This window comes from Hevea brasiliensis, chromosome 8 (genome assembly GCF_030052815.1).
Source record: "Hevea brasiliensis isolate MT/VB/25A 57/8 chromosome 8, ASM3005281v1, whole genome shotgun sequence".
In the NCBI taxonomy this organism is placed as follows: domain Eukaryota; kingdom Viridiplantae; phylum Streptophyta; class Magnoliopsida; order Malpighiales; family Euphorbiaceae; genus Hevea; species Hevea brasiliensis.
The window spans coordinates 8614751-8641661 of NC_079500.1; the positions used below are offsets into that span (position 1 = coordinate 8614751).

The 26911-nt window shown below is 31.6% G+C and overlaps 3 protein-coding genes and 2 pseudogenes across 4 annotated transcripts; 1 reads left to right on the plus strand and 4 right to left on the minus strand.

Moving 5' to 3' along the window:
* Nucleotides 1-2872, minus strand: part of LOC131182015 (mitogen-activated protein kinase kinase kinase 1-like) — a 5084-nt pseudogene extending 2212 nt beyond the window's left edge.
* A 1740-nt stretch (nt 2873-4612) lies between these two features.
* On the plus strand, nt 4613-9706 carry LOC131182016 (DNA (cytosine-5)-methyltransferase 1A-like; annotated as a pseudogene).
* Nucleotides 9707-11557: 1851 nt separating this feature from the next.
* LOC131182263 (NADPH-dependent pterin aldehyde reductase-like) lies at nt 11558-14074 on the minus strand. Of its 2 annotated transcripts, none has more exons than XM_058151204.1 (5): nt 13829-14074; nt 13661-13730; nt 13366-13559; nt 12940-13112; nt 11558-11982 (listed from the first exon to the last, which is right to left on the minus strand). In XM_058151204.1, the coding sequence occupies exons 1-5, from the start codon at nt 14072-14074 to the stop codon at nt 11913-11915; spliced, it is 753 nt and encodes a 250-aa protein (XP_058007187.1). In that variant the 3' UTR covers nt 11558-11912. The 2 variants fall into 2 exon arrangements, with proteins under 2 accessions (XP_058007187.1, XP_058007188.1); XM_058151205.1 differs by having other exon boundaries at nt 11558-11917; nt 13829-14033.
* A 7239-nt stretch (nt 14075-21313) lies between these two features.
* LOC131182262 (mitogen-activated protein kinase kinase kinase 1-like) lies at nt 21314-22697 on the minus strand. Its single transcript, XM_058151203.1, has 2 exons — nt 22556-22697; nt 21314-22326 (listed from the first exon to the last, which is right to left on the minus strand). Exons 1-2 carry the CDS (start codon nt 22571-22573, stop codon nt 21529-21531), a joined length of 816 nt encoding a protein of 271 aa, XP_058007186.1. The 5' UTR covers nt 22574-22697; the 3' UTR covers nt 21314-21528.
* On the minus strand, nt 22603-26136 carry LOC131182017 (E3 ubiquitin-protein ligase UPL5-like). Its single transcript, XM_058150633.1, has 5 exons — nt 24629-26136; nt 23789-24321; nt 23396-23621; nt 22720-23115; nt 22603-22637 (listed from the first exon to the last, which is right to left on the minus strand). Exons 1-5 carry the CDS (start codon nt 26010-26012, stop codon nt 22603-22605), a joined length of 2574 nt encoding a protein of 857 aa, XP_058006616.1. The 5' UTR covers nt 26013-26136.
* Between the last annotated feature and the right edge of the window lie 775 nt (nt 26137-26911).

Below are 26911 nucleotides of genomic sequence, written 5' to 3' on the forward strand. Positions count from 1 at the left end.
TTTGTAAGTTTTCTTGTCGAGTCAAACATGTTTTTCAATAGAAATCAACATTACCATTAATTAGCATTAGAAATTAGATTTTTAAGTCGGATACAACAACAATAAATAATAATAATAATAATTAAATTAAATAACAATTTAGTCAAAATCTTAGAACCAAGATTGACAATAATGAGGAAATAATATATTTTGATAATTGATTTGATATTAATTTTTAAAACTAATCATTTCAATTAAATTAGACTATTAAATAATTTATAAAATTTGTTTAAAAATAACATTAAAAATGCATAAGTGAAAGTTTTACAAAAATTATAAATTAGCTATATAATATTAAAATAAACTTAAAATACTATATAAAAATATAAAATTTATGTTTCAAAAAATCAGGTTATTACATGTCAAATCTTTGATCAATAAAATTTGTAGACAAACGGAAGAAGCATTAATTGCTCCAAATTTTCTTTAAAATAATTTCGACTCAACGATTGTGAAGAATGAAGATAATATTCCTTTTTGAACATAATCACGCTGTAATTTTTGTCAAAGAGAACTTTTATTTCGAAAATAATTTATTTCATCTATTTTAATTCCCGTGAAGTATAAATTCCTAAAACTAAAAGGGTATGGGTAATTCTTATCAAATAAGGATTGCGTGTTACATATATCAATATTAAAAAATAAAATAAAATAAAATGAGTGGGCTCCATCCATGTTGAAGAATTTGGTGAGTGGGGCCAATTATGAACCCTTTATCCCCAAAACTTGCGCTCAATTGAAGGATTGAATTTTCAATACATATATAATTTTTTTTTTAAATATTTGAGAGGCGGTTGAACATGGCTCTGCCCTTTGGTGGTGGCAATAGTATTGAAGGAGATGATGCTGGAATTTTAGAGAGGAAGAGGATATTTTTTATTTTGATATGAGAGAATTTACTCTATCTTAGTACTCTTTTGGTATTTTTTTATAGAATTGGTATTTTTATAGGGGATTAGAGAATAGAGACCTAACTTAGCACCTGTTAGGTGAGTGATGTGTCTATAGTTATTGGACTAAGCCATTAGATAGGGATGGGCACTCATTAGTTTTAATCAAAAAATCAAGCGAACCAATTTAATTTAGTTTTTGGTTTGGTTTTTGATTAATTAGTTTTCTATTCGGTTTTGATTTAAAAAAAATTCAATTCTTTTATTTGAGTTGGTTAGTTCAGATTTGTGCAAGGATTTGATTTGTTGGGATTTGTTATTTACTTCTTTAAGATTTTGTACTGTTGATCTGAGATTGTAAGATTGTAGAATGTTTATTTTGTTTAGCGTTGATCTGTTATGTTGATTTTTGAGTAATCAACAAATTGCATCAAACCTATTATTTTGATTCAATTCAATTTAGTTGATTCTATTAATCAGTTTGGTTTAATTCCTCAAAAAATATATTTCACTTTTTTGATTTTCTAGTTTAGTTTGATTCGAAATTGAATCGACCAAACACACAGGCAATATAATTATATATGGATAAAAGTATAAAAAAAAATTACGTTGTCAACAAGGCTAGTTTTAAATAGTGTCTCACCATTGTTATTGTAATCAATTCATATTTTGTGATTAATTTCTTTAATAGAAAAGATTAAATATATTAACACAGTAATGTATAGATTTTTGGTCTTTTTAAAATAGATGTCAATTTTGGTAGATAAAAGAGTTAATAAATGGTAAAAGAAAATAAAAACATCACCATAAATTCTCACCACCCCCTTCTCTCTCTCTATCTCTCTATATAAATATATATATATATATATATATATATATATATATATATATATATATATATATATATATATAAACAAAATTGATGTAATTACATCATATAGGTATTTAAAAATTATATCGATTGCATTTTATTCATATTTAGTTATTTATTATTTTATTTTTATATGTTTTTAGTTATCTTTTAGATTTGCTTAAATTGGGTATGATCCCATGTTTTTAGACTTTATTAGGTATACTTTGATAGTCTGGGAAGGAATGAAAGGGATTAGAGAGGAGTTTGAGCATTAAAATGCAATTTTGGAATTCATCGAAGATTACACTGAGTGTTTAATAAATTACACAGCCCGTATAAATCAGTTATTAAAGATTGTAAGTTACATGGCCCGTGTAACTAGACTTATGTAATTTCTCTTGGCCCTTGTAATCCTCTGTGTAGAAGAAACTTCGAAAATTTAAGGGACATGAAGTTGCACAAGGCAAACCTGTGTTAACTAAAACAATTACATGGGTCATGCAGTGACTCAGTCAATTTTAGACCTAAACAATTATAATACCCATTCGAGGCCTACAAGAATCCTAATATAAGTCCAATATTTCAAATTTTAGCTCGAATCCCTAACCTCTCTATAGTCTAAATATTTATTTTTAGCACTTTAAAAATTATAAAAATATTCTTGGAGGTCCTTTTACATCATCCTTATATTAATTAAAATTATTTTACTTAATTTTACTAAGTCAAAAATATTTTACAAATTTGTCATTAAGCTTAACCAAGGTAAAAATTACACAACTTAAGTTCGGGACTACCTTTACAAATTGCTACTTTGAATGCATCTAGGGCGTGCGAAAATGCTAAGATCGATTGTAATATTAACTATGTTACGAGACAGGCCATCGCGTTGGATCAAGCGAAAACTCAATCCCGGAGTGCCGATGAGCTAATATCGATCCGATTGCACTTAAACAAAGCCCACAAATTGTTAAAATGATCACATAATTATTTTTAATTTATAGAAATCAAAAAGCTGAAAATCTCACAAAGTGATTTGGACCATCGATAATTACCTTTTCAAATGGTGTCCGATCAAAGCGAGTCGATCCATCTCGAAGGTCTCAATGCTGAGTCCATTGGTGGTCTCGGATCGTTAGAAATCTTATCGTAAAGCTAGAAAAATCCATTTTCTCTCTCCTCGATGTGTGCAAATCCGGCGACCATAGGAGCTACCATGGGCCAAGGGCATCGATCTAGATTGGTTTGGTGGCGAAGGATGGCGAACGGCCAAAAGGGCCTTGAAATTCGATTCTCTTTCCTCTCTCTCTCCGATTCCTCATCGGTGAGCCGCTTTGCTCTTCATCGTCCGACCTTGTCGCCATCGTGCGCCCATGGAAGAGTCCGAAAGTCTCGCCCGATTCTGATTGGTGGGCTAGTAGAAAAATGGAGAAGAGAGGGGAGGGAAGTGAACAGGAGAGATGAGAAGGATGGGGATCTTTTTCTCTCTTTTTTTTTAACTTTTAATTACTTACTAAATCCCTAAAGTTTTGTAAGTTTTTCAATCAAGTCCAAACATGTTTTTCAATAGAAAATCAACATTGCATTAATTAATTAAAATTAGATTTTTAAGTCAGATACAACAATAATAAATAATAATAATAATAATAATAATAATAATAATAATAATAATAATAATTAAATAACAATTTAATCAAATTTTAGAACCAAGATTAATAATAATGAAATAATATGTTTTGATAATTTATTTGATATTAATTTTTAAAACTAATCATTTCAATTAAAATTAGACTATTAAATAATTTATAAAATATGTTTAAAAATAACATTAAAAATGTATAAGTGAAAGTTTTACAAAAATTATAAATTAGCTAGATAATATTAAAATAAAATTAAAATACTATATAAAAATATAAAATTTATGTTTTAAAAATTGAGATTATTACATGTCAAATCTTTGATCAGTAAAATTTGTAGACAAACGGTAAAATATGTTTTAAAAATTGAGATTATTGGAGTTCGGACCTCAATCTGGTAAAACTCGAAATTATACAACTTGAAACCAACAATCTACCATAAATTTTTAGATTTCAAATCGATCAAGTGCAAACCCAATAGTTACGTATTTGACATTTTTATACTTGCATCAAATTTCATTTCGAATCTGTTGTTTGAGACGTGAAAGAGAAACTGGATTAGTACAACATTGTCCACAAGAGGATTTGTGATTTTGGGTTTGGTTGCTTGTCATTTTGTGAATTAAGGTCATTCTTGTAACAAATATAAATTAAGCAATTGTTATAAATATAAATTAAATTGTTATAGATTACATGATTAGAAAATATGTGTACTTGAAAATACGCTTATGTCCATGATTTTCTATGAACAATCACGAACCAAAGCGAAAGGGTAGGTTCACAACTCTCAATATCCACAACATTCAAATTCTATTAGAATTCTATCTAATATTAAATGGGGTCATATATATATATATATATAGGACGTTGGAGCCTCTTCCTTAGTGGCTTATGGACAGCCTGACCCATTACAAGCTTGCCCAATCACATGACCTAATCCATTTAGATATTGCTAATTACTAAACTTATTATTTGGTATTATTATTTAATCCTAACAATTAATTATTGTTAATCCATATCCAGATACAAATAAATAATCCAACAATCTCTCACTTAGATCGCAGTAATCAATTTAAGCAATTTAACCTATAAAATTCAGTTAATGAAATGGCAAACAAAATAACATTAAATCCTATAGGGAAAACAATATTATATATATGTGCCAACAAAATCTCAAAAATAAAAATTGAATTTAAATGGAATATGTGACAAGATATGTTCAAATTTCAGGTCTCATCTTGCCCCTGGAAGAGAGTATTGATAAAGAAAAAGGAGTAAGATGTAATGGTTTTGGAAGGATTGAATCATGGGTAATTTCTGGTTATGAAGAAGGATCACCTGTTATTTGGGTCTCAACTGGATTAGCATATTATGATTGTATTAAACCTTCTTATAAATACAGAGATTCTACAATCTTTTCTTTGAAAAGGCCCATGCATGCGTGGAGGTGTACAGGAAGTTATCAAGGACATATGGTGGAAATTCCAATATAGGTGTTGATGAACTGATTGCAGGTGTTGCACGTGCAATGAGTACTAGTAAGAATTTTCCTCAAGGCATGTCCATCAAGGACTTTTTTATTTCGTAGGGTGAATTTATTCATAATCAACTTATTGGTTTGGATGCAACAGCAAAGAAAAATGATAAGATGTTTACAGGTTTGCCTGTGCTTGTGGCCCTTAGGGAAGAAAAGAAGAAATTTGAGAGTTTCTTGACTTCAGAAGCCGCAACCTCGGGTATAGTGGGGAATACAAGTCTAAAAGTTGTTGAAGAGTCAGCTGATCAGTCTACTTCAACCACTTGTGGGACTGAAGAAGATGAGGATATGAAATTGGCCAGGTTGCTACAAGAAGAGGAGAACTGGCTGTCAATGAAGCAAAATAATCGACAATCTTCAATTCCTCCATCAAAATTCTATATCAAGATCAATGAGAATGAAATTGCAAATGACTATCCTCTTCATACATACTACAAGACCTCTGTTGAAGAAATTGATGAGTTTCTTGCCATTTGCAATGATGGCAGTAATGAACTTCCTGAAAACATGCTTCATAATTGGACACTTTACAACTCTGATGCTTGATTAATTTCTTTGGAGCTCCTTCCTATGGGGTGTGCTGATATCAATATGATGATATTTGGGTCAGGTAATGTTATTCAGGATGCGGATGGAAGCGAATATTGTCTTGATGATAGTTCTAACCAGTCTTCATCAGCTTGTGTTGAAGTAGAAAATGGAATTGGACTTCCAATATATTTAAGTGATTAAGGAATGGAAGATTGAATTTGGATCATCAATTATTTCGATATACATTCGAACAGATTTGTCCTGGTATGTACATGTAGGCTTATGTTAACTTGTTAGTATGATGGTACTATTAGTGTTATATTTTTCCTTTCAGTCTCATTAATTGAAGTTTTATTTTCCGATTTCAATTGTTTCATCTGGTTTCAATTAATTTCACCTGCTTCTTTATTTGTGCTAGTTTCTTAAATTTCACAAATCTTCCCCGGTTTTTAAAGCTGGCAATTTCTGTGTAAATTAGTTATTGAGAAGCTAATGCAATTGTTTGCCATGAGCCATCTGTAGAAAACAATAAATTCAAAAATGAGCTAGATAGACAAAATCATCAATAGAATAGTTATCGGGAAGCTAATGCAATTTCATGGCTCATTTCTGCTTCTCAAATATTATTTCTTATTCAAGATGATTGTATTTATGTCCGAGACATCTGTAGAAAACAATAAATTTAAAAATCTTCAGTTTTTCAGTTTGTTGAAATATTGTGTACTTAACTAACTTTATTTATATTGTTTTTGTAACATAAGATTATTGCAGACCTGACCTGATATGAAAGTGTTTTGTAATTGATTTTTCAGGTATACTATAGTGAATATTTAATGACAGTTCCTATTGTGGCAATATAAGGCAAGTGTGAAGTTAGGAAGAAGCATGATCTTCCACCTTTGGACAGCCCTGCCATCTTTGAGCATATAATGTTCTGTGAACACGTGTAAATGTAGCTATCAACCAGGTGATTTTCTTTCCTTGTTGTGTGATATTTATGAAATCACCTTGTTATTAGTTCCAATGGTCATTTTTCTTGTACAATCTACATTTGTCTGCTTGTGCGGTGGAAATTGTGTTCATTGAACCATGGTTTCCTCTTTTTTACCTGAATGACTATGATCATTTTTCTGCTGCCAGTTGCCCGTTCACATAAAGCTTAGCTCTTCAAAAGAAAGGATGATCGATGATTTTACGTATCAAAAGAAAAAGAGCAAGTTTAAAGAAGGGGAAAATGGTTTTAATAATATTGACAAATTATCAAAAGCATTATCTAAAAATCGGCTGGCCACCCTAGATATCTTTGCTGTTTGCGGAGGCTTGTCTAAAGGTTTAGAGAGTGCAGGTATCCATTTTCACAATTGCTCTACTCATGAGACGCCAAATTTAACTCATTTTTATTATGTTGTCCATAGCTAACCTCATCTATTCCTATTAAATACCTTTAGGAATGTCTGTGACAAAATGTTCAATTGAATATGAAGAACGTGCAGGGGAAGCATTTAAATCTAATCATCCAGAGGCATTGGTCTTCATTAATAGCTGCAACATGATCCTAAGGTGGACCCTTGCTTTCTATGAAGTGGATTTTAGTTATGGTGTTTTTCACCCCTTTGTTTTAGCAGATGTTTAAGTTGTTGTAAATGATTGCTGTACTGCACTGCGCTGCTATGTTACATATTTATATTTGGTTGGCTGGCATTGAATTTTCTGGGATATATTTTTATCCAGTTAGTGAAATAACGTATCTGTTTTTATGTTCTTTCAAGCTTATACCAATGCCAATTATTGGATTAATATGCAGGGCTATCATGTCTGCTTGTGGGGATGCAGATGATTGTATATGTACTTCTGAAGCTTCTGAGTTGGTAGCAAAACTTGATGAGAAGGAGATTAATAGTCTTCCTCGGCCTGGGGAAGTTGAATTTATCTGTGGAGGGCCTCCTTGCCAGGCGTGTAAAACTTCTTGCTTTACACGCAATATTTTTTGTTTCTTAGACAATTTGAGTATCTATCCATAGTTTGAGGCTATTAACTTCTTTCTTTCTTCTTCTTCTTCCTTTTTTTCCCCTCTTGTATGTACAAAACATATTTTTATATTTTTCATTTTCTTAATCTACAGGGATTTTCTGGAATGAATCGGTTTAATCATGGCTCTTGGAGTAAGGTCCAGTGTGAGATGATCTTAGCCTTCTTGTCTTTTGCTGATTACTTCCGCCCTAAGTTCTTCCTTCTATAAAATGTTAGGAACTTTGTATCATTTAACAAAGGGCAAACATTTCGTCTGACTCTAGCTTCACTCCTTGAGATGGGCTATCAGGTAAACACACGTTTTTCCCTTTATTCTATAAAAAAATACTCCAATTTTTTCAAGCATTTCTGTTTAATGGGGAAGGGAATATCTTAGAGCTTTATGGTGTGCCATTGTCATTTCCTAGGAAATCATAATCCATTTTTATCAGCATAACTCCATAGTCTGATGTAATCTCTACCTTCATATGATTAAGAAGGAACTAAGAGAACTAGCTTATTGATTTATTTTAATTATTGTAGGTGAGGTTTGGAGTTTTGGAAGCTGGAGCTTATGGTGTTTCGCAATTTCGCAAGCGTGCGTTCATCTGGGCTGCTTCTCCAGAGGAAATGCTCCCCGAATGGCCTGAGCCAATGCATGTGTTTGCTGGCTCAGAGCTCAGGGTTACCTTATCAGGAAATTCCCAAAATGCTGCAATGAAAAGTACGGCAAATGGTGCTCCTTTCCGAGCAATAACCGTTAAAGATACAATTGGGGATCTCCCATCTATAGGAATGGGGCTTTGGTGACAACTATGAAAGTAGGACTTTCTTCTTTGATACTCATTACCTTACACACGTACTTATCTACTCAATGGCTTATTTCTTTTACCTTTGTTTTACTTTCCAGTATGAGAATGAACCTGTCTCTTGGTTTCAAAAGACAATTCGACGAGACATGCTGGTCTTAACTGATCATATTTCAAAAGAAATGAAGCAGCTCAATCTCATTCGTTGTAAAAGAATTCTGAAGTGACCAGGTGCTGATTGGCTTGACCTCCCAAATGAACAAGTATTTACTTTTCCTTTTCTGAATATGCGTATTTGTTCTGATTATATGGTGCTCGTCTACCAGAGGAAATTTCTGGCTCCAGAAAGTTAGCCACCATAACAAGTTGCTGGAATTATGAAGTTGTTTAACTTGTTTTGCAATTTCCTCTCCTGCAGGTTAAGTTGTCCACAGGTGAAGTGGTTGATTTAGTACCATGGTGCCTGCCAAACACAGCCAGGAGGCACAATCAATGGAAAGGACTATTTGGAAGGTTGGATTGGGAAGGAAACTTCCCTACTTCTGTTACTGACCCTCAACCAATGGGTAAGGTTGGGATGTGCTTTCACCCTGAACAGGATAGAATAGTCACAGTCCGTGAATGTGCTCGATCCCAAGTACGCTATTTCTCTTTGTAAGCAATTTTCATTATGTGCTTGGATTTTAAAGCTGTATGGTTATTTGGGTTTCTGGGAATTAAAATTTTGTGAAAGAAAAAGCATGTAATGCTGAAAATATAAGTATCATGAGGAAATAGATCTGTTGGGGACTGCTTTCATTGAAAGTTGCTGTCATATTGAGAGCCACTATATCTACAACGACTGGATGTTCTTCAATGGTTTGCTAATTATTTGATGAGCACTTAGTGATATGAAAATTACTGAAGTTGCCAGACATTTCAGCAGCTATTGTCAGCGCTTGACCTTCAAGATTCTCACTTTTTTGTGCATGTAGGGATTCCCAGATAGCTATAAGTTTGTAGGAAATATTCATCACAAGCATAGGCAGATCGAAAACGCTGTTCCTCCTCCTTTGGCAATTGTTCTTGGGAGGAAGCTCAAGGAAGCAATAGAAAAGAAAAAAGCTCAACATAATGCAGCTTCTTCATGTATACAGTGAGATTGCTAAATTGGATTTGAAGTTTGGCATCCCAAATAAATCAAATCTATCATTTCTTTCATTACTGTAGGTGCTTGTGCAAGAAGAGTGAAGATTGTTGTTTAGAATAGTTAGCCATGCCCTTGCATTTTCACCCAATAAATACAAACTCGGTTGTAAAATTTGTTGTTTATAGTGCCAAACAAAGCTTCAAAGTTTCCTTCTGCCATCAATGTGTTAATGCTGCATGCAACTGGCCTTAAATTTTCTCTTCCCCGAACCTTATTAGTATCTTACCTTATTAAACTAAAATACATGTGATTCTATGGTATCTTGACCTCCCTCCACGACCTGGTGGAATCAGGGCCAACTAGAACCAACCAATGTGGGAGACCATGGACTTGCAAGTTTGCATACAAGGAATTGAACGATATGCCACTGGAATTCATAACCTTTGACAGCAATGTTGTGTTTCTGTGTACATTTGATATGGACCAGAAAAAGATACATATTATCAGCTGCAGATTTTAATTCCCTAAGCTTTAATTAAGGATGTTACCCTTTGATTTAGAATCCTAGCGTTGTTAACCTTTGTTCCAAGTATCATCAACTCCATTGCTGTTCCTGGTTTTACTCAAATTTATGGCCTAACCATTCAAAAAATGCGTAAGGGCATTTAAGAAATGCATTGAAACTTCAATAATGATCATCCCATGATTCGTTGTCAACTTCACTAACCCGGAAGTTCAAAATATTATGCGTGGCCGAGGCGAAGAGGGGAGAGGGAGGAGAAATCATTCAACTTATCGTGGTTAGCAAGTTGAATTATAATATAAGCGGGAGAGAGATGTTTTCATTGTATTTAAATAATAGAGAGAAGAGAGGAAAATTATAATATAAGCCACATTTAAACTAATGAATTTAAACGAATCAACTTTAACTCAGTAGTAATGAGATTTTGAATTTAAAACATAATCAAAATTAATTATATTAAAAAATTAAAAAAAAAACTTTTAAAAGGGAGTAAACATATAATCAACACCAACTTAATAGAAAGGAAATAAAAAAAGAATCACTATGGTTGAGGTCCATGGGTCAATTGGACGTGCCAAGAGATTGGTTTTCTGAGATCTCATATTGAACGTGGAGTGTGCATATATGTGGGTTGCATAGAAAAAAAAAAAACTATTAAAATTACTATAATTTTAATAACGGTTTATTTCTACCGTTACCTTGTGTGTATGTTTTATTTAAAAAACTTAAAATGCCCAAAAAAGTGAAAGAATGTTAAAAAAATTTCTCTTTCTTTCCTTCTTCCCCATTTTAGCTTTTGGCATGCATGGTGGTGTATCCTAAGATTATAATCTGGGGCCAACAGCTTACAAGAAATAATTAATACAAACTCCAATGTGTGAATTCCAATTGATTTAATGTGGGTTAGAAAGGAGAGAGTTACCTCATATCATTTAATTCAAACTCAATTAATCTTTGAGGGAAATTGTAAGTGAACGAATCGAATATTTACAGGTGCTTGATTCAATCAAATTTTAATATAACATATAATTAAATTTAAAATAAATTTGAATTTGAAAAATAATACTCATATCGAATTTGAGTCGAATTCAGATTTTATATATTAACTACTGATTATTCAAATCTATTTATATAATTAATTAATTAAATATAAAATATATATTTGTTATAGTAATATTTATAAATGTTTATATATAATATTTTTAATAAATAGAATTTTTGCTAATACAGGAGATATTTATCAGGCAGTTTTGCTTTTATACAAGCTTCCTAGAAGTATATTCATCTCTCCAGCAACTTACTTTTCCAGGCCATCCATGGTTTTGTGCAAATATAATGGTGGCAAGAAAGCTTGGAAACCGTTTGCCGTATTATAATTTATCATAAGAGTGCACCATTACTCCAGCAGAATAATGCCAGATATTTATTATCTTCAATATACATTGACAAATACTAAAACTGAGAAGAAATTAACATACAAATTTAACAAGAAAGAGAAATCCAATTTGTAGCATGCTCATGACAAGTAAAATGGTTGGATAGCAATACATTTTCACTACATGAACAATTATAGTTAATTTCATGATAAAAAGATTAATGACATACCCCCAACTGCTCATTGATTATAGGTAATTTCATGATCAAAAGCTCAATCCATATATCACAACCATCAGACCTTACAGGTTAGAAGCCACATTCTTTTGCCTCAGCCAACCAGTGCATATAAACAATGAACATAGTAAGTTCCTCCTCTACCTAAAGACTATTTTCAGTAAAAAATATGGAATTCGTTGTAATTCAATTTTAGTATTGACTGGTGAAGAATTTTTTGTTTGAAAGGCATGATACTGTTCATAATGAACAAATGCCCAAATGGTGATGATGAACTCTCGTCACAGTAAGAGAGGTGCTACCATATGCTTCTCGTTGAGCATCATTACAGCCTCAGAAAATTTCATCACACTGTAAGAGATGCACCATTATCAGCTCCTGTTAGATTGAGTATCATTGTAGCTGCCTTTGGGGCCCTGATGATTCATGAGCAACAGGTTAAGTGAAAATTAGAAAAGCCTCCAGGATTTTCACAATTAGGAAATGGAGTAGAAGTTATTTAATATATATTAACAAGCAATATCAACACAAAGTCAGTGAAATATACATATAGTATAAACCTAAGTTGGTGGCACACCTGCACAAGTTGGTTACTAGACCTGATATACATGCGTCACAACTCACAAAGAGACCTGTCTGCATATGGAAGCCATGTCGTATAAATTGGCCAACAGCAGCATGAGACCAATAAGTACAACTTATTGGTATAAAATAGTAGTAACTTATTGGTATAAAATAGTGGTAAGAGGATAAGAAGGTTCTTCTGTGTAGAATATGAATGAGAGAGAAATTATATAAATTAAATCTACAAATTATTATGTCCATTTCATTTTTTTTCCCCACGTCAATGAAGTTCATTGCCTATCATATTTATAAAGAAATAAAATAAGTTGAGAGTGAGGCATCAAGGCTTTGGCTCAAGTTTGGAGGGTTACATTACTTCATAACTAAGACAAGCTTCTTGGCATTTAACACACAATAAGCAGATCCATAAACAATTTCATCATGTCTCTGACTTCACATGTTAACATTGCAACTTAGCTCCATTTCCTATGGTGATATAATTGCTCTATCTCTGGGAGTTTCTGGTTCAAGAAGATTTTGAGAAACAAAGTAGACACTAACAAAGGACATGTAACAAATAAGTTCTGCAAACTGTAATTTTCAGTAAAAGTTTATACACAGGATAAGATTTATACTCGTGTTTTTACAGGAGCAACAGCTCAATTCAATGATCATTTGCAAGTGTTTCTTCAATGGAAGTAACATAATTATATGCACATACTGTTAAAATGGGAACAATGTGCAGACAATTTTTTAAAAATATATATAAGTAAGCATATAGATAATCTAATTAAAGGAAAACTAATTACCATGCATCGGGTGCCTGGTAAATTGAAGCTGAAGTGCCAAAGCATGACTGGAGCATTTCAGTGTGTATCACTCCCGGATTAAGTGCAATAACTGCCATCCCATCAGGCAACTCTTTTGCAACTGATCTGGTCAAACCCTCAACAGCCCATTTAGATGCACAATAAGGCGCAACCTGTTAAAATATAATCAGATGAAAATCTGGAAAGTGAACTTGAAAGGAAGAACCAACATAAAGCAGAGGGTAAACATTTAGCACAAAATCCTACTACCATAAGCGTTGACACTCCACCAGCAGGCATCACAAATAAAAACTAGCATTTGTTGAATGAGCTACATCCCACATTTTTATACTGATTTTACAATCAATTAAAAGGAAACATTAGAGCATAGCTACAGAAAATCAATTTTGGGGAAATTCATCTTACCAGGGCAGCACCGGATCTTCCCCATCCAGAAGAGAAGTTAACAATAATTCCTTGCTTCTTGGGTAACATTAGAGGGATGAAGTGACGCAAAACATTAGCTATTCCTTTCACATTCGTATCAATTACAGCGTCAAACTCTTCCTCTGGAACTTCCCATATCTTGTTGTTTCTGTTAATGGTACCCGCATTGTTCACTGTTTAACAAAATTAACAAGTAAAGGAATTTTCCTTTTTTTTTTAAGAAGAATATTAAAATTTAAAAAGAAAAGGGAAAATTTTGTATATGAAAATTCACCTATGATATCTGGAACACCCTTCTTTTCTATTACAGCTCTTGCCAGCTCTTCGACGCTACTATTAGACCTCTAACAATCGCCGGCCATTGAAATTAAACAATTAAAAACCAAAATAATGAAAGAAAGATTAAAAATTGATCAAGAAAATGTAGAATGGGGGGAAATACCACGTCGGCGATGAGGAGCAGGTGGTGGTTGTTATGGTCGGAGGAGAGTTCAGATTGGAGGGAATTGAGCTTATCCTGAGCACGAGAGCAACCGATGATGGTGTGACCTCTCTTGGCTAGTTCTATAGCTAAGGCTCTGCCTAGTCCTTTGCTCACTCCGGTAATCATTACCGTCTTACCGCCAGAGCTCGCACCTGCAGCTCCAGCCGCGGATCTGTTAACCGCCCCAAACGACGCCGTTTTCATCTCATCTGCAGCAGTGGCAAACTGCTAAAGGGAAATGAAATGAGAAGGCTCTATATTTGAAGTTTCAATGGTAAAGGCTTTTGCCGCTCTTCGGGCCATTGCCACATTGTGGTTTACATATCCTATGGCAGATTCTAGATGCACTGCCTGGTTCCTTGATATGGCTCACAAGTTAGTCATATTTATTTAGATTAATATTCATTTTAATTTATAAATTAAAAAATTATTTAAAATAAATTAAAAATTAAAAATTAAAAGTAAAATAAAATTATATATTTATTTTTAAAAAATTTATTAATCAAGTAAAAGACTATATTATTCTAATAATTTTAAAAAAAATATCAATATTATTTTTATTTTAATAATCATAAAATTCAATGATATGTCTATTTTAGTTATATTTTAACAAATTAAATTTTTAAGTGCCTTTTAATTAAATACTTAAATTATTTAAAAGTTAATTTAAAATAATTTTATTAAATAATTATTTATTTATTTTTAAATTAAACTTATAAGTTGAAAGTAAATAATCAAATAAAAAATTTTTTTTTTCCTATTAAGTGGATATTTAGCTTGATTTATAAATCAGTTAAACCTATTTAAATAAAAAATCATATATATATATATATATATATTAGTATTTAATTTGATTTATAAATTAAAAAAATCTACTTAAAATAAGTCAAAAGTTATAAGTAAAGTTATTTATGACTTAACTATTTATTTTAAAACTACTTTTAATTAAATGAAAGACTATATTATCTTAATAAATTTTAAAAATATCTATATTATCCTCATTTTAACCGCTACAACACTTAATTATATATATTTTTTATAATTTTAACTAATTAAATTACTTTTAGTCATCTTCTAACTAAATATTTAAACTATTTAAAAATTATTTTTAAATAATTTTACTAAATAATTAACTACTTATTTTAATTTGACTCAAAATTAAAAAAAAAAATATTTTAAGTAAAGAATTAAAAGTAAGTAGCCGAACTAAAATACTCTTTAAATGCTAACACACCAAGCATCTACGTAATTTTCATGCTTTTATTTATCCTAGTATATTTGAAGCACGTGACATTATATGTGCATCAAATAATTTATGATATATAATTATTTTATTTATATATAATAACTAAATATAGGATTCAATTGTTTAAATAAAAATATTAAAATAATTAATATTAACATTTAATTAATGTGTGTAATATAATATATAAGTATTTAAATTTTTTTCATATCTATATTTTACTGTTATAAATTTTTTTCATAAGATAAAATTTCTTGAAATATGATAATTTTATTATACTTGAAAGCTATATTCTGTGTGAGTAATAACTCCAAATTTTCATATATATATTAATGCAGTTAGTGCCAAATGATTTAATTATACTTGAAAGCTATATTCTGTGTGAGTAATAACTCTAAATTTTCATATATATATATTAATGCAGTTAGTGCCAAATGATTTAATCATATGCACCATTAGTAATGATATAGGTCTTTACAAAAAAAACTATTATACCATTAAATATTGTAGCTAATATTTTTGATTCCCTAAAATATAAAAATATATGATAAAAAATATAATTCAAAGTGAATGTCAAATTAAGATCATTAATTTTAGTCTGATTTTAAATTTTAATAATATTATGGGCATGCTTAATTGAACTTTTTAGGTGATCATAAGCCATAAAGATGTGTGGCTTTAATTTTGATTTCATACTTAATAATGGAACCGAAATTATATTTTAATTTGATTCTTTAATATTTTAATCCGCGTTTACCGTGATAGCTGAATTTTAGTGGCAAGTAGATATGTTTATCATTTCCTTTTTTTTTACGATAAATATTGAGATTACGCCCTCATATTTTGCTAGGAATTTAAAAAAAAAAAAAAAAAATCCTTAACCACTGCATATGGGCTCCTTCCATTGCTTTTCCTCTTCTTATTAGTAATAATCTCACCGCCTCTCTCTTGTTCTCGCGGTGATGTCGGCACTGCTAGCCCTCCATATTTACACAAGTACCCTTCAACATTCACCCATCAATCCGCATTTTCTTCTCGCGCAGCCACCGGAAGACCTTCTGCTGGGGATGAGAAGATCACAGGTGAAAGCAAGGCAGCTTCTATACAGAGTAAAGGCGAAGGATGCGTATCAGAGCCGAATCCCTGTACCCTCCTTCCTATCCATGATCCTAGTCATTGCAACTGAAATTCCACCTGCAAATCAGATCTTTTCATCAATGGCGGAGCTACTTGGGTAGGAGGGGGCTTTTCATTTTCCTGTGATACACATATGATGTCGAAAGTTGTTATTTTTATCTATTAAAAGTTTACCATTTCATATATAAATTATTTTATTTGAAATAAATGAAGCTTAAATCGAATAATTGAAAAAAAAATGAATTTAATTCAAACTTTCTAAGTTATTTTGATTTTGATTGCAATTAAAAAAATAACTGAAATTCAATTTGATTGAAGTTCAATTTAATTTAATTTTTTTTAATCTGAAATAAATCAAATCTTATTCATTCATCTACAAAATTTAAAGTCGTGAACAACAACAACAATCATTGAAATCCGAGAAGCAAGCAAATTGCATAAAAAAAAATAAATCCTAAAAATAATTCCTTAATATTTTTGTAAAAAATTTCAGATCATAATATATGAAAATAGAGAATAAAAATAAGACAAATCGAAACGAGTTAAAGATCTAATAAAATATAATTATAATTTAATAGATTCAATATATTTATAATTTTAAATTATTAAAAAAAGTTAAAGAAATATATATATATATATATAATATTAATTATTTATATTAAAATTGTATAATGTATATAAAAGATATTAATAAATTATATATATAATTGATTTTAATTTTGATTCTTTGAAAAGAAGGGTATTTGTGGAAGGCATGAGTTGGGTTCAAATCTTTCATACCAAAATTGAGCTTGTGCCCAGGACTTTGGGCCTTTATTTTTTATTTTTTTAACAAGCTTGTCAAACCGTGCTCATGTCCACCCTAATTTAACTGCATTTTACGTTTATATTATGATTAGAATTCTGCCCTCGCATGGGCGTAATTATTATTAATACATTATTTAATTAAATAAAAATATAATTATATAATTCTTTTGAATATATTTATACTTAATTTATTTAAAATATTTGAAGAACAACTTAATAAATTTGCAAATAGATATAAAAAATAAATGTAAATTAAAAATAAATAATAAGATTATATATAATTAAATTCTGATCAAGATTACCGTAGTGATATTTGTTTATATTGTTTTTCATATTCTTTTAATGTCTTAATTACTAAAATATCATTTTACAAGTTTGAGAAAAAATATCTTGATTAGACATTATATTTTATATTGCATTAGAAGAAAGACTAATTTAATTTTTAATTTGTAATTTTAATTTATATAATTTATGAATATGACTTTTAATTTTTTAATATTAATTAAATTATAACCATTGCTATAATTTTTTTATTAAAAAAAATTAAATACATGATTATGTGGACAATAAAAAGATGGCTTTTGTTTATATAATTTATAACTATGAATCTTAGTTTTCCTAATATTAATTATTTATTATTATTATTATTATTATTATTATTATTATTAGTTTTCCTGTTATTAATTAAATTATAACTATTATCATAAGTTTTTTTATTATTAAATGTCTTATACATAGATTTATTGTAATACTCTCACTGTAACAATTCCATACATTCTACTGTTCATGTGACCGGTGTCATCCGACAGCTAGAATGACTGGAAAATATTTAGACTAAAGTGAGGAGCCATATTTAACTCAAATATTAACAAGAAAATGTTGAAAAATTTTAAAAATAAAATACAACCAAGTTAAATGAGCAGGTTCTAGCGATGGGTAATCCAAGGAGAAGTTGCGCTGCAGCCTAGAAGCCCTAAACCTATGGGGAACTCTGTGAAATAATTTCTGGGATGTCAGAGAAGAGTTACGGCACCTTAAGTAGCATTAGAATGCCAAGAAAATATTAGGAGAATTTTTAAGATCGGTACAGACAGTTTTGGCTTCTTAAGCCAAACGGAGGGCATTTTGATCATTTCGTCTTCAAAGATGATTTTTGATCAACTTGTCTAATTAAGTAAATAAAATATAATACATAAAATATGAATAAATATTGTTTAAAAATTAAATTAAAAATGAGTGAAGAAAAGGAGATTGAAAATGGAAAAAAAATTTGAAATGGAAAATGGAGTTATGACATCACCTAGATGATGTCATAAATGTGAAATAAAAATTGTCCCCCAATTGGACTTCAACAAATACATTTAAGAAGACTTAAAGAGGGATAAGAAAAGGAAAAAAAAAAAAAGTCATCTTCCACCTTGGGCAACCGAACCATAGAGAGAGAGAGAGGAAAGAAAACCTCCATGGAAGCTTTGATTAAGCTTGAGTTCACCCACTAAATCACCCCAAAACCCTAGTTTCCCTTCACAAAAATTTATCCTTACACCTAGAACAAGTCTTGGGCAGTAACAAGAAAGAGAAAAAGAGGAGTTCTCAAGCTTTTGGAATTAGCTAAATCAAGGTTAGTGCCAATTAATCTTAATTACTTTGTATATACATCATGGAGAACATGAATTGAGTGTGAAATTAAGCTAATTTAAATAAATTTTGCATTGTTGAATGTCACCAAATTTCGGCAGCCTTAGGGTACATTAGGGTTTTTTTTTTTTAATTTGAATGAATTATAGTTGTACATGGCTGCCATTGAATATGAACTTGATGCCTTAACTCATAGATTGCATGTACATGAAGCATTGAAGTTGTTGGAGTTAGGCTTTGAGGGAAAACTTGGGATTTTGTTCATGTGTTGGTGAATGGAAGTTCTAATGGTCAATTAGTGACCATTTGGCTGAGTATAATGAGGAATTGAAGTGAATGGTAGCTTGGGATTTGAGGTTGGGTGTGCTGCCTTGAGTGCCCTGCAGGTTTAGATGTGAGTCCAGCATGTTTGGGTAGCTATAACTTTGGTTGTGTAGGTTCAATTAGTGCAAGGTCAATTGGACATGAAATTATACACATAATGGCACAACTTTGATGAAGGAACTGTGTCCAGAAACTAAACTTAGGATGCCCTGAAAATTGACCAAATCTGGGTAGTATCAATTCTGCCTGGGCAAAATGACCAAATGAACCGTGTTTATTCATTTGGTCATAACTCAGTGTAGAAAGGTTCAATTGACCTGAAATTTATATCAATGGAAAGCTGAGGCAATTTAGAACAACTTTTATGTAGAATACAAAATCAAATTCTTGACTTAACTAAATAAAATTGCTAGCTAAAGTTGGACTACCAATCTGATAGAACCAAAAATTGCCCAGAAATTCTGGGTAAAGGCAATCCGACCAGTTATGGTGCAATAGCCATAACTTGAGCTAGAAAACTCCAAATGGAGTGCTTCCAAAAGTAAAATATAACTAGACACAATAAAGAATAACTTTGATTAAGAATACTTGGCCAAATTCTCACTGTAGAATGGCCTAATGGAACAGTAAACTCTAGCACGTAAAAACTGAAATTTTGATTTATTCCCCATTGGTTAGAAGTATGGATTGGCAACTAATGCCAACACTTTTGGGAACCAAAATATGATAAATTTATGTGATTAGGACTCATGTAGCTATTATGCATTAGAAAGTCAATAATTTGACCTAAATAGTAAAATAAATAGTAACCTTACATGTAAAACATGAAAATTCAATCAATAACTTTGTAATGTACCCTAATATATCTAGTAAGATTAGTTTGGATAGGTTGGCATGCCAATAGAGTTCAGTTAGCAGTACTACATATGGCATTATACCATTCTGTGATTTTATGGCTTTTAGCTATTCTGATATCAGTGTGATACTTGGCCTTGTGCCCAATGTTTATTACAGCTTATTAGTTGTTTTGTTGCACACCGGGAGACACATTATGACCGATGGTGTGATGTACCAAGGTACTTGGTACCCAAAGGCGCTTACCCGCTTATCCAAATTCAGCTTATCCAAAGATAGGTTACTTGGGCAATCAAAAATGGAAGTTGATAAATTTAATGAAATAATAGATATAACAAGTATCAAATAAATAATACTACAAATAATTACCAATAATTTATTTGCATGAGAAATTAACCCATACACTGCATATTTATTTTCTTTTAGTTCTTTTTATTTTATTATTGGCACTATTAAGCATCATTATTTAGCGCATTACTTTTTGCCACGCATAGGTTCTGGAGAGACTGACAGAGAGCCCAGTAGACCACAGACTGGGTGAGGCTGTCCACAGTTCTGCATAGTATCCGTGTCACCTCACAGACTTCAGTGCATTGGTAGGATACTAGGTCCCATTTTAGTATTTTGTACTATTTGTATTTTGTAATTAAAATTTTATTTTATCATGTATAGTTAAAACTCATGTAATATATTTTGGTATTAATGCAAATATTTGTAATTTGTGTTTATAAATGAAAATTTAGTATTTATTTATGATTTATACATAATTAACATGTGAAATGAATGAATGTCAAATAGAAGAAGTTTTGAGAAATATTGAGATTATATTGAAATAATGAAGTTTGAGAATGATGGGAAATGTATTAGAAGTGTTTTTCACAGGTTCCGAAAAACTGTTTTATTCATTTTTAACTGGTACTCTGCCGGATTTTCTATAAAATTTTCGAAACCTCAAATAAATTTATAATTTCAATGAATGACTTAAATGAGTCAAATTTCATAAATTGCATTTCATCACCATAAATAAATAAATTAAAGAATGATAAAAATAATTTAGATAAAATATGATGTTCCGGTACACTGTGTGACATATCTTATTCGGCTACACTGTAGACCGGTAAAGGGTGTCACATTTATCATCTAATTATATTTTAAAATTATTAGGAGAATAAAGGTAAAATGAAAAAATATGAAAAAAAATTAATGGAGTGTAATTTATCACTTTTTGGTGAAATTTATTTTGAGACTAGCTTTATTATATTATATTATTATATATACATAGATAGATTAGTTATACAAATTAAATAAGCAAACTTAAAATAATAAACAAAAACATTCTTCAATAACATGATTTGTTTAGTAAATTATGCATGTTGCTCCCTTTGGATTTATGATCCAGTACAAAATATGCAAGTTTGCAAAAGTTTGATAACAAGAGCTGATTTAGAAGAGTCTGTCTCCATAGTTGAGTCTCAATTGAACAAATGAAACAGAAAAAAAGAACTGACCTAGAAATCCAGGATTTCTATATTAATAAAAGAACTTGGAAAAAAAAATTTCCTCACAGCTGATCACGTTTCAGCTGCCACAATTTAAGCTGAAATTAATACAAATTTGTCAAGAACGAGAGTCGCTGCAGCCTGCAAGCATTCACCTATTTATTTACAAATGGATGTTCTAAAAGCTCAGCAGCAGTGGGACGATCCTTTGGATTAACTTGTAGGCATTGCTGGATAAAGTCTCGCGAATCATCTGACAGAGAATCAGGAAGAGAAGGTCGGTGGCCTTTTCCAATCCGATAAATTAATTGACCTTTTTCCAAACCCAAATCAGAGTATGGAGGTTTTCCGGTTAACATCTCCAATACAGTGCACCCAACGCTCCATATATCAGCTTGAAACCCATACCCTCCTGCTATCTTGCTATTAAAAACCTCAGGAGCCATCCAGCATGCAGTCCCTTTGCAGGACTTAATGATTGCATTTAAGTTGGTTACTTTTGCTAATCCAAAATCTGCGATTTTCACACATCCATTTTCATCCACCAATACATTGGCACATTTGATGTCCCTGTGAACAACATTTCGCTCATGGAGATAATTCAAGCCTTTCAATATCTGTTTCGTGTACACAGACACATGGGAATCCTGCAGCGGAAATTCTTTATAAACCTTTTCAAGGGAGCCCTTACTTACAAGCTCGAGGAAAACATAGAGCTTCGATTCATCCTTACTTGTGCCAAAGTATTTAACTATATTTGGATGGGTGAGCTGACATAATAAATCAACCTCTTTCTCAAGTAGGTCAATAATCCCTCCATCTGGCAATAGAAGTTCCTTCACAGCAAAGAAGAATCCATCAGTCGCAAATCCTTCATAGACTAATCCAAATGACCCGCTCCCCAGTCGCACACCCCTCCGCCAATTTGTAATACTGCGACCCTGTCTTCTTACCTGCCAAGTAAAATTGCTTCTATGAGTTGATTTTAGAAAATTCACAGCATGTATGCGTTTTACTAGGAAAGTGAATTAGTAATCATGGTTCAATGCCAATGAGCTTTAGCTTAATAGTTTTAGAGTAATCTCCACAATTGTGAAGTCTAAGTTCAATCACCGATTGAATTCAAATAAACTAAAAGGAAAAATCATGCTTCAGAAATTATGGACTTCCTATTCCACATACCTTTTGGAACCGATGCATCAGGGTATCACTTTTATTGCAGTCATTGTTCAAAAATTTTCTCTTGTTGAGTTGTGAAGTTCCACTAATTGTGCATCCGCATAGTGACTCATTAAAGTCTTTAAGACCCCGTCCGTTAAAAGAGAACAACCGGTCGATTGATGTACCAAAAACATTATCAAATCCTTTTCTGAAAAATAATAGCTGATTAGAAATAGATTTGACAAAGCGATGTTGAATTAGACGATCAACATAAAACTCCCTGCTACGTTTGCTATTCACGTGGCTTAGTTCTGTGCTCCATTGGCACCCCAATTCAGCTTCAGCGAATTCTAGAACTTCAGAGTCAATGAGCTCAGCATCTATGAACTTGTTGCACCAACTATATAAGTAAGGATCTACCTCTTTTACATCTTCTAGTGAAATTTTCCTTCTTCCAGCCAGTTGCAAAAGAAACAAATGGGCGAAGGCAACACCCACTTGTACTTCGTACATCAAAGCTAATGCAACCAACTTCCCAACAAATTCCAAGCAATCGAAGTGGAAGGGTTCGAGCTCAATTGCTGTGTATTTAAATAAAAAATAAATAAATACTACGTACATACGCTATTCTTGATGTCATGAACCGGGATACTAATATATATACATAGTGATCACAGCTCAAACCAACTTTTGAAATCAAATTGCTTGCAAGTTCCAGATTTAATGTTTGAATCATAATCCAAAATTATATAACAAAGCATTACAACAGATTAGTGAATTGATTATGTCAAGATTGAGAAGGTAGAAACAAACAGTAACAAATAAATGTCAGTTAAGTAATCAAAGGCAGTGCAAGCGTACAATGATTAGGATAAAACCTATTAGGATCATTTGGGCACGCTAGGAAAAGGGGGTTTTGTGGATTGAATATAGCTCCACATAACTTGCATAACCAATGCTGCAGTACTCCAGGATCTGTAACTTGCTGATTTTTGAATTGCATATACAGATTCTTGCTCAGATTTTTTGACCAAACAATGAGCATCTCATATAATTTTGCATCATGTATTTTCGGAAATTGCCATGCCTGCATTTAATTAGGAAAGTGAATTAGTAATCATGCTTCAAAACGGATGAGCTCTAATTCAGTGCTATTAAATCATCTTTACGACTATAAAGTTTTAAGTTCAAGCTCCAATCCAAGTCAAATTAAAAATCATGATTCAAAACTTATGCACTTCGTATTCCAAATACCTTTGGGAACCGAGACATCAGGGGATTACTTTTATTGTCGAGCTGTAAAGTTGTAGTAATTACGTATCCGCACAGCGACTCATTAAGGTCTTCAAGCTCCAGTCCTTTAACAGACAACAACTTGCCGATTGATGTACCAAAAACACTATCAAATCCTTGCATGAAAAATGATACTTGCTCAGAGATAGATGCGACAAAACGGTGTTGAATTAGATGATCAACATAAGCCTCCCTGCTACTTTTGCTATTCACATAGCTCAGTTCTGTGCTCCATTGGCACCCCAACAAAGCTTCAGGGAATTCTAGAACTTCAGAGTCAATGACCTCACCATCTATGATCTCCTTGCACCAACTATGCAAGGAGGGATCTAGATCCCTTACATCTTCTAGTGAAAATTTCCTCCTTCCGGCCAGTTGCATAAGAAACACATGGGCAAAGGCAACACCAATTTGTATTTCAGACATTAAAGCTATCGCAACCAACTTCCCAACGAATTTAAAGCACTCGAGGTCTAAGGTGTTAGGCTCAATTGCTGCGTATGTAAAATAATAAATAAATAAATACTACATACATTCCCAATTTATGGCTATTTAATATATACACACACACTTCTTGATGTTGTGAACCAAGATACTATATATACACAATGATCATAGCACAAACCAACTTCTAAAATCAAATTGTTTGCAAGTTACAGAATTAATGTTTGAATCATATTCTGAAATTATATACAAAATATTGCAAGAGATTAGTAAATTTATTATGTCAAGACTTGAGAGGGAAGCAACAAACATTGACTTGTTAATGTCAATCAAATAATTTAGGCAGTGAAAGCTTACCAGGATTAGGATAGAACCTCTTAGGATCATTTGGGCACGCCAGAAAAAGGGACTTTTGAGGATTGAATATAGCTCCACATAACTGGCGTAACCAATACTGTTGTACTTCACGATTTGTAATTTGCTGATTTTTGAATGCCATATACAGATTGGCGTCCAGTTTTTCAGACCAAACGAGCATCTCATATAACTCCACATCATGTATTCTTATCTCAGTCATCATCATCATGGCTAAATGCATCCTATATTTACTATCCATCACATCCTTTCGCTCGAGTAGCCACAAGTGATCATTGGTTCTATCAGTGCATTTAGCTATTAGTTCTAACAGTGAACGCCTTTTGTTTCTTAATACATTCCAAAAGCGTTCTTCACCACTCTTGCAAAGTTTAGATATCACATGCAATGCCTTCAGAATGGTAAGATATTGAGAATATCCACAATAAGCAGATTCCATGTACGAGAAATTTTCAAAATGAGCAAGGTACGCTTCCGTCTTTGAAAGCAAGTCAGAAAATGTAGGTTCAAAACGCAGATAGTATTGTAAAGCGGAATCCACTCGCAAATGAATGGTATTACATAAAACGAGTGAAAATGCCTTAAAGTGACGAACATCAATGACGCCTGAGGATGGAGTGGCCCTGCGATCCAAATCTCTAGACAAGTTTTCTGCCAATTCTCTAAAAATGAAAAGAATACTTGTTATTGGGTCTTCAAGATACTCGAAATTGATTTTATACTTGCCTTTTTCAAACAACTCTCTTAGATGAGTGCGGCATAAGAGATACAGGTGGTTACCATCACCATGATACGACCGAAGATAGACGCATAATCGTGTAAGTATAGATGCACATTTATCAAGCCAACCTTTTGCCAACATCATCTTCAATAATGAATCCAAGAAAAATCTGATTACCGCATCACCAATCTCTTCGATATTTTCATAAAGCGTAACAAAAGACGAAGGGAGAGTAACTAGAAGAAACGTCGTCTGCTGCCTCAAAATGGAGAAAAGGTCTCTTATTTTGTTGCTTATGCATCCATAATCAAAGGCGACCGATTTCCTCTGGCACATAGCATGTATCTGTGAAACCAAATTTAAAGCCTCAGAAGAATTCTGGCGAGTTACACCATCCTTTCGGAGCACTACCTGGAGACAAGCATAGTTTTTAATTGAGCACTCCTTAAGTGTCTGGCACCACTCTAGCCTCTTCCCAAAGTAATATATTTTCTGTAGGGTAAGCGGAATTCCGAAAACCTCTCGAATTTGGTAATGGACAGATTTTATGGTATCATTAGAATTCGCTGAAATCAACCTGTATGGATCACCGTCCATCATCACGAAGACTAAGATGCTGATAGGTTTGGAATCAGCTTCTGCCATCCGCTGTGGATCAAAGGGATGGTGATACCAATTCTTTGATCGGCTTTCAGAGGAGTAGAGAGAATGGCCTTAGCTAGGAAGGAAGCTTTATGTTCTGTATACTGAATCAGTCAAAGTCAATCCCCTTCAATGTTCCGTTTCTTTCTTTTACAACTTAAAAGTCAATCTCTATGTTTTTTTTTTTTTTTAAATAATAAAAAGCAAGTCTACAAGCAACTTTAATTAAATTTTGATAAACATAATTAATATATTTTTATTAATTTTCTTCTGAAAATATATATTAAATTTGACAGAATTATCAATATTAACGTTAATATGTAAGTTTAAAATTGATAAATTAAAAAGAAATGCATAATTCATTTTTTTCCCTTTAGATCTTCTATATTTGAAAATTTACAATTCTTTTTTTTTTTTTTTTAAGTAAATGTAAAAAAAAATTGATCGAAGAATTATTATGCATTCTTAAAATATTTATTTTTTTTTATATAAAATCATCAGTTCAATTCTTTATAAACATGAAAAAATAAAAATTTATCTCTATAAAAATATAAAGCCATATTCATTAGTTTCAAATGTGTCATGTACGTTGATGCCAAGAATATTATTTAATAAATAAGAAATAGATAAACCGTGTCAATCATCTATTTCTTATTTATTAAATAAAATTCATTAGTTTCAAATGTGGTCGTCTTCTACGCTGTGGTTTGAATCGACGATGGGATAAGTAGAAGAAATTGCTTAAAGTTATGTGGTTAAATATAAGATATTTAATTATAAAATTATTTTAAACTAAAATAATTAATAATTATTAAAGTAAAATCTTTTTTTTTTAAATAAAATTTGACAATTTTAAATATAAGATATTTAATTATTAATTATTTTAAACTAAAATAATTAAT

Coding starts and splice junctions, on each gene's coding strand:
- LOC131182263 (XM_058151204.1), bottom strand. CDS start 14,074: ATGAAAACGGCGTCGTTTGGGGCGGTTAACAGATCCGCGGCTGGAGCT. Junction 13,731..13,828: donor TGCTCCTCATCGCCGACGTG/GTATTTCCCCCC, acceptor GGCGATTGTTAG/AGGTCTAATAGTAGCGTCGA. Junction 11,983..12,939: donor TACCAGGCACCCGATGCATG/GTAATTAGTTTT, acceptor ATGAATCATCAG/GGCCCCAAAGGCAGCTACAA.
- LOC131182017 (XM_058150633.1), bottom strand. CDS start 26,012: ATGGCAGAAGCTGATTCCAAACCTATCAGCATCTTAGTCTTCGTGATG. Junction 23,622..23,788: donor TGATGTCTCGGTTCCCAAAG/GTATTTGGAATA, acceptor AATTAAATGCAG/GCATGGCAATTTCCGAAAAT. Junction 23,116..23,395: donor TAGGTTTTATCCTAATCATT/GTACGCTTGCAC, acceptor TTAAATACACAG/CAATTGAGCTCGAACCCTTC.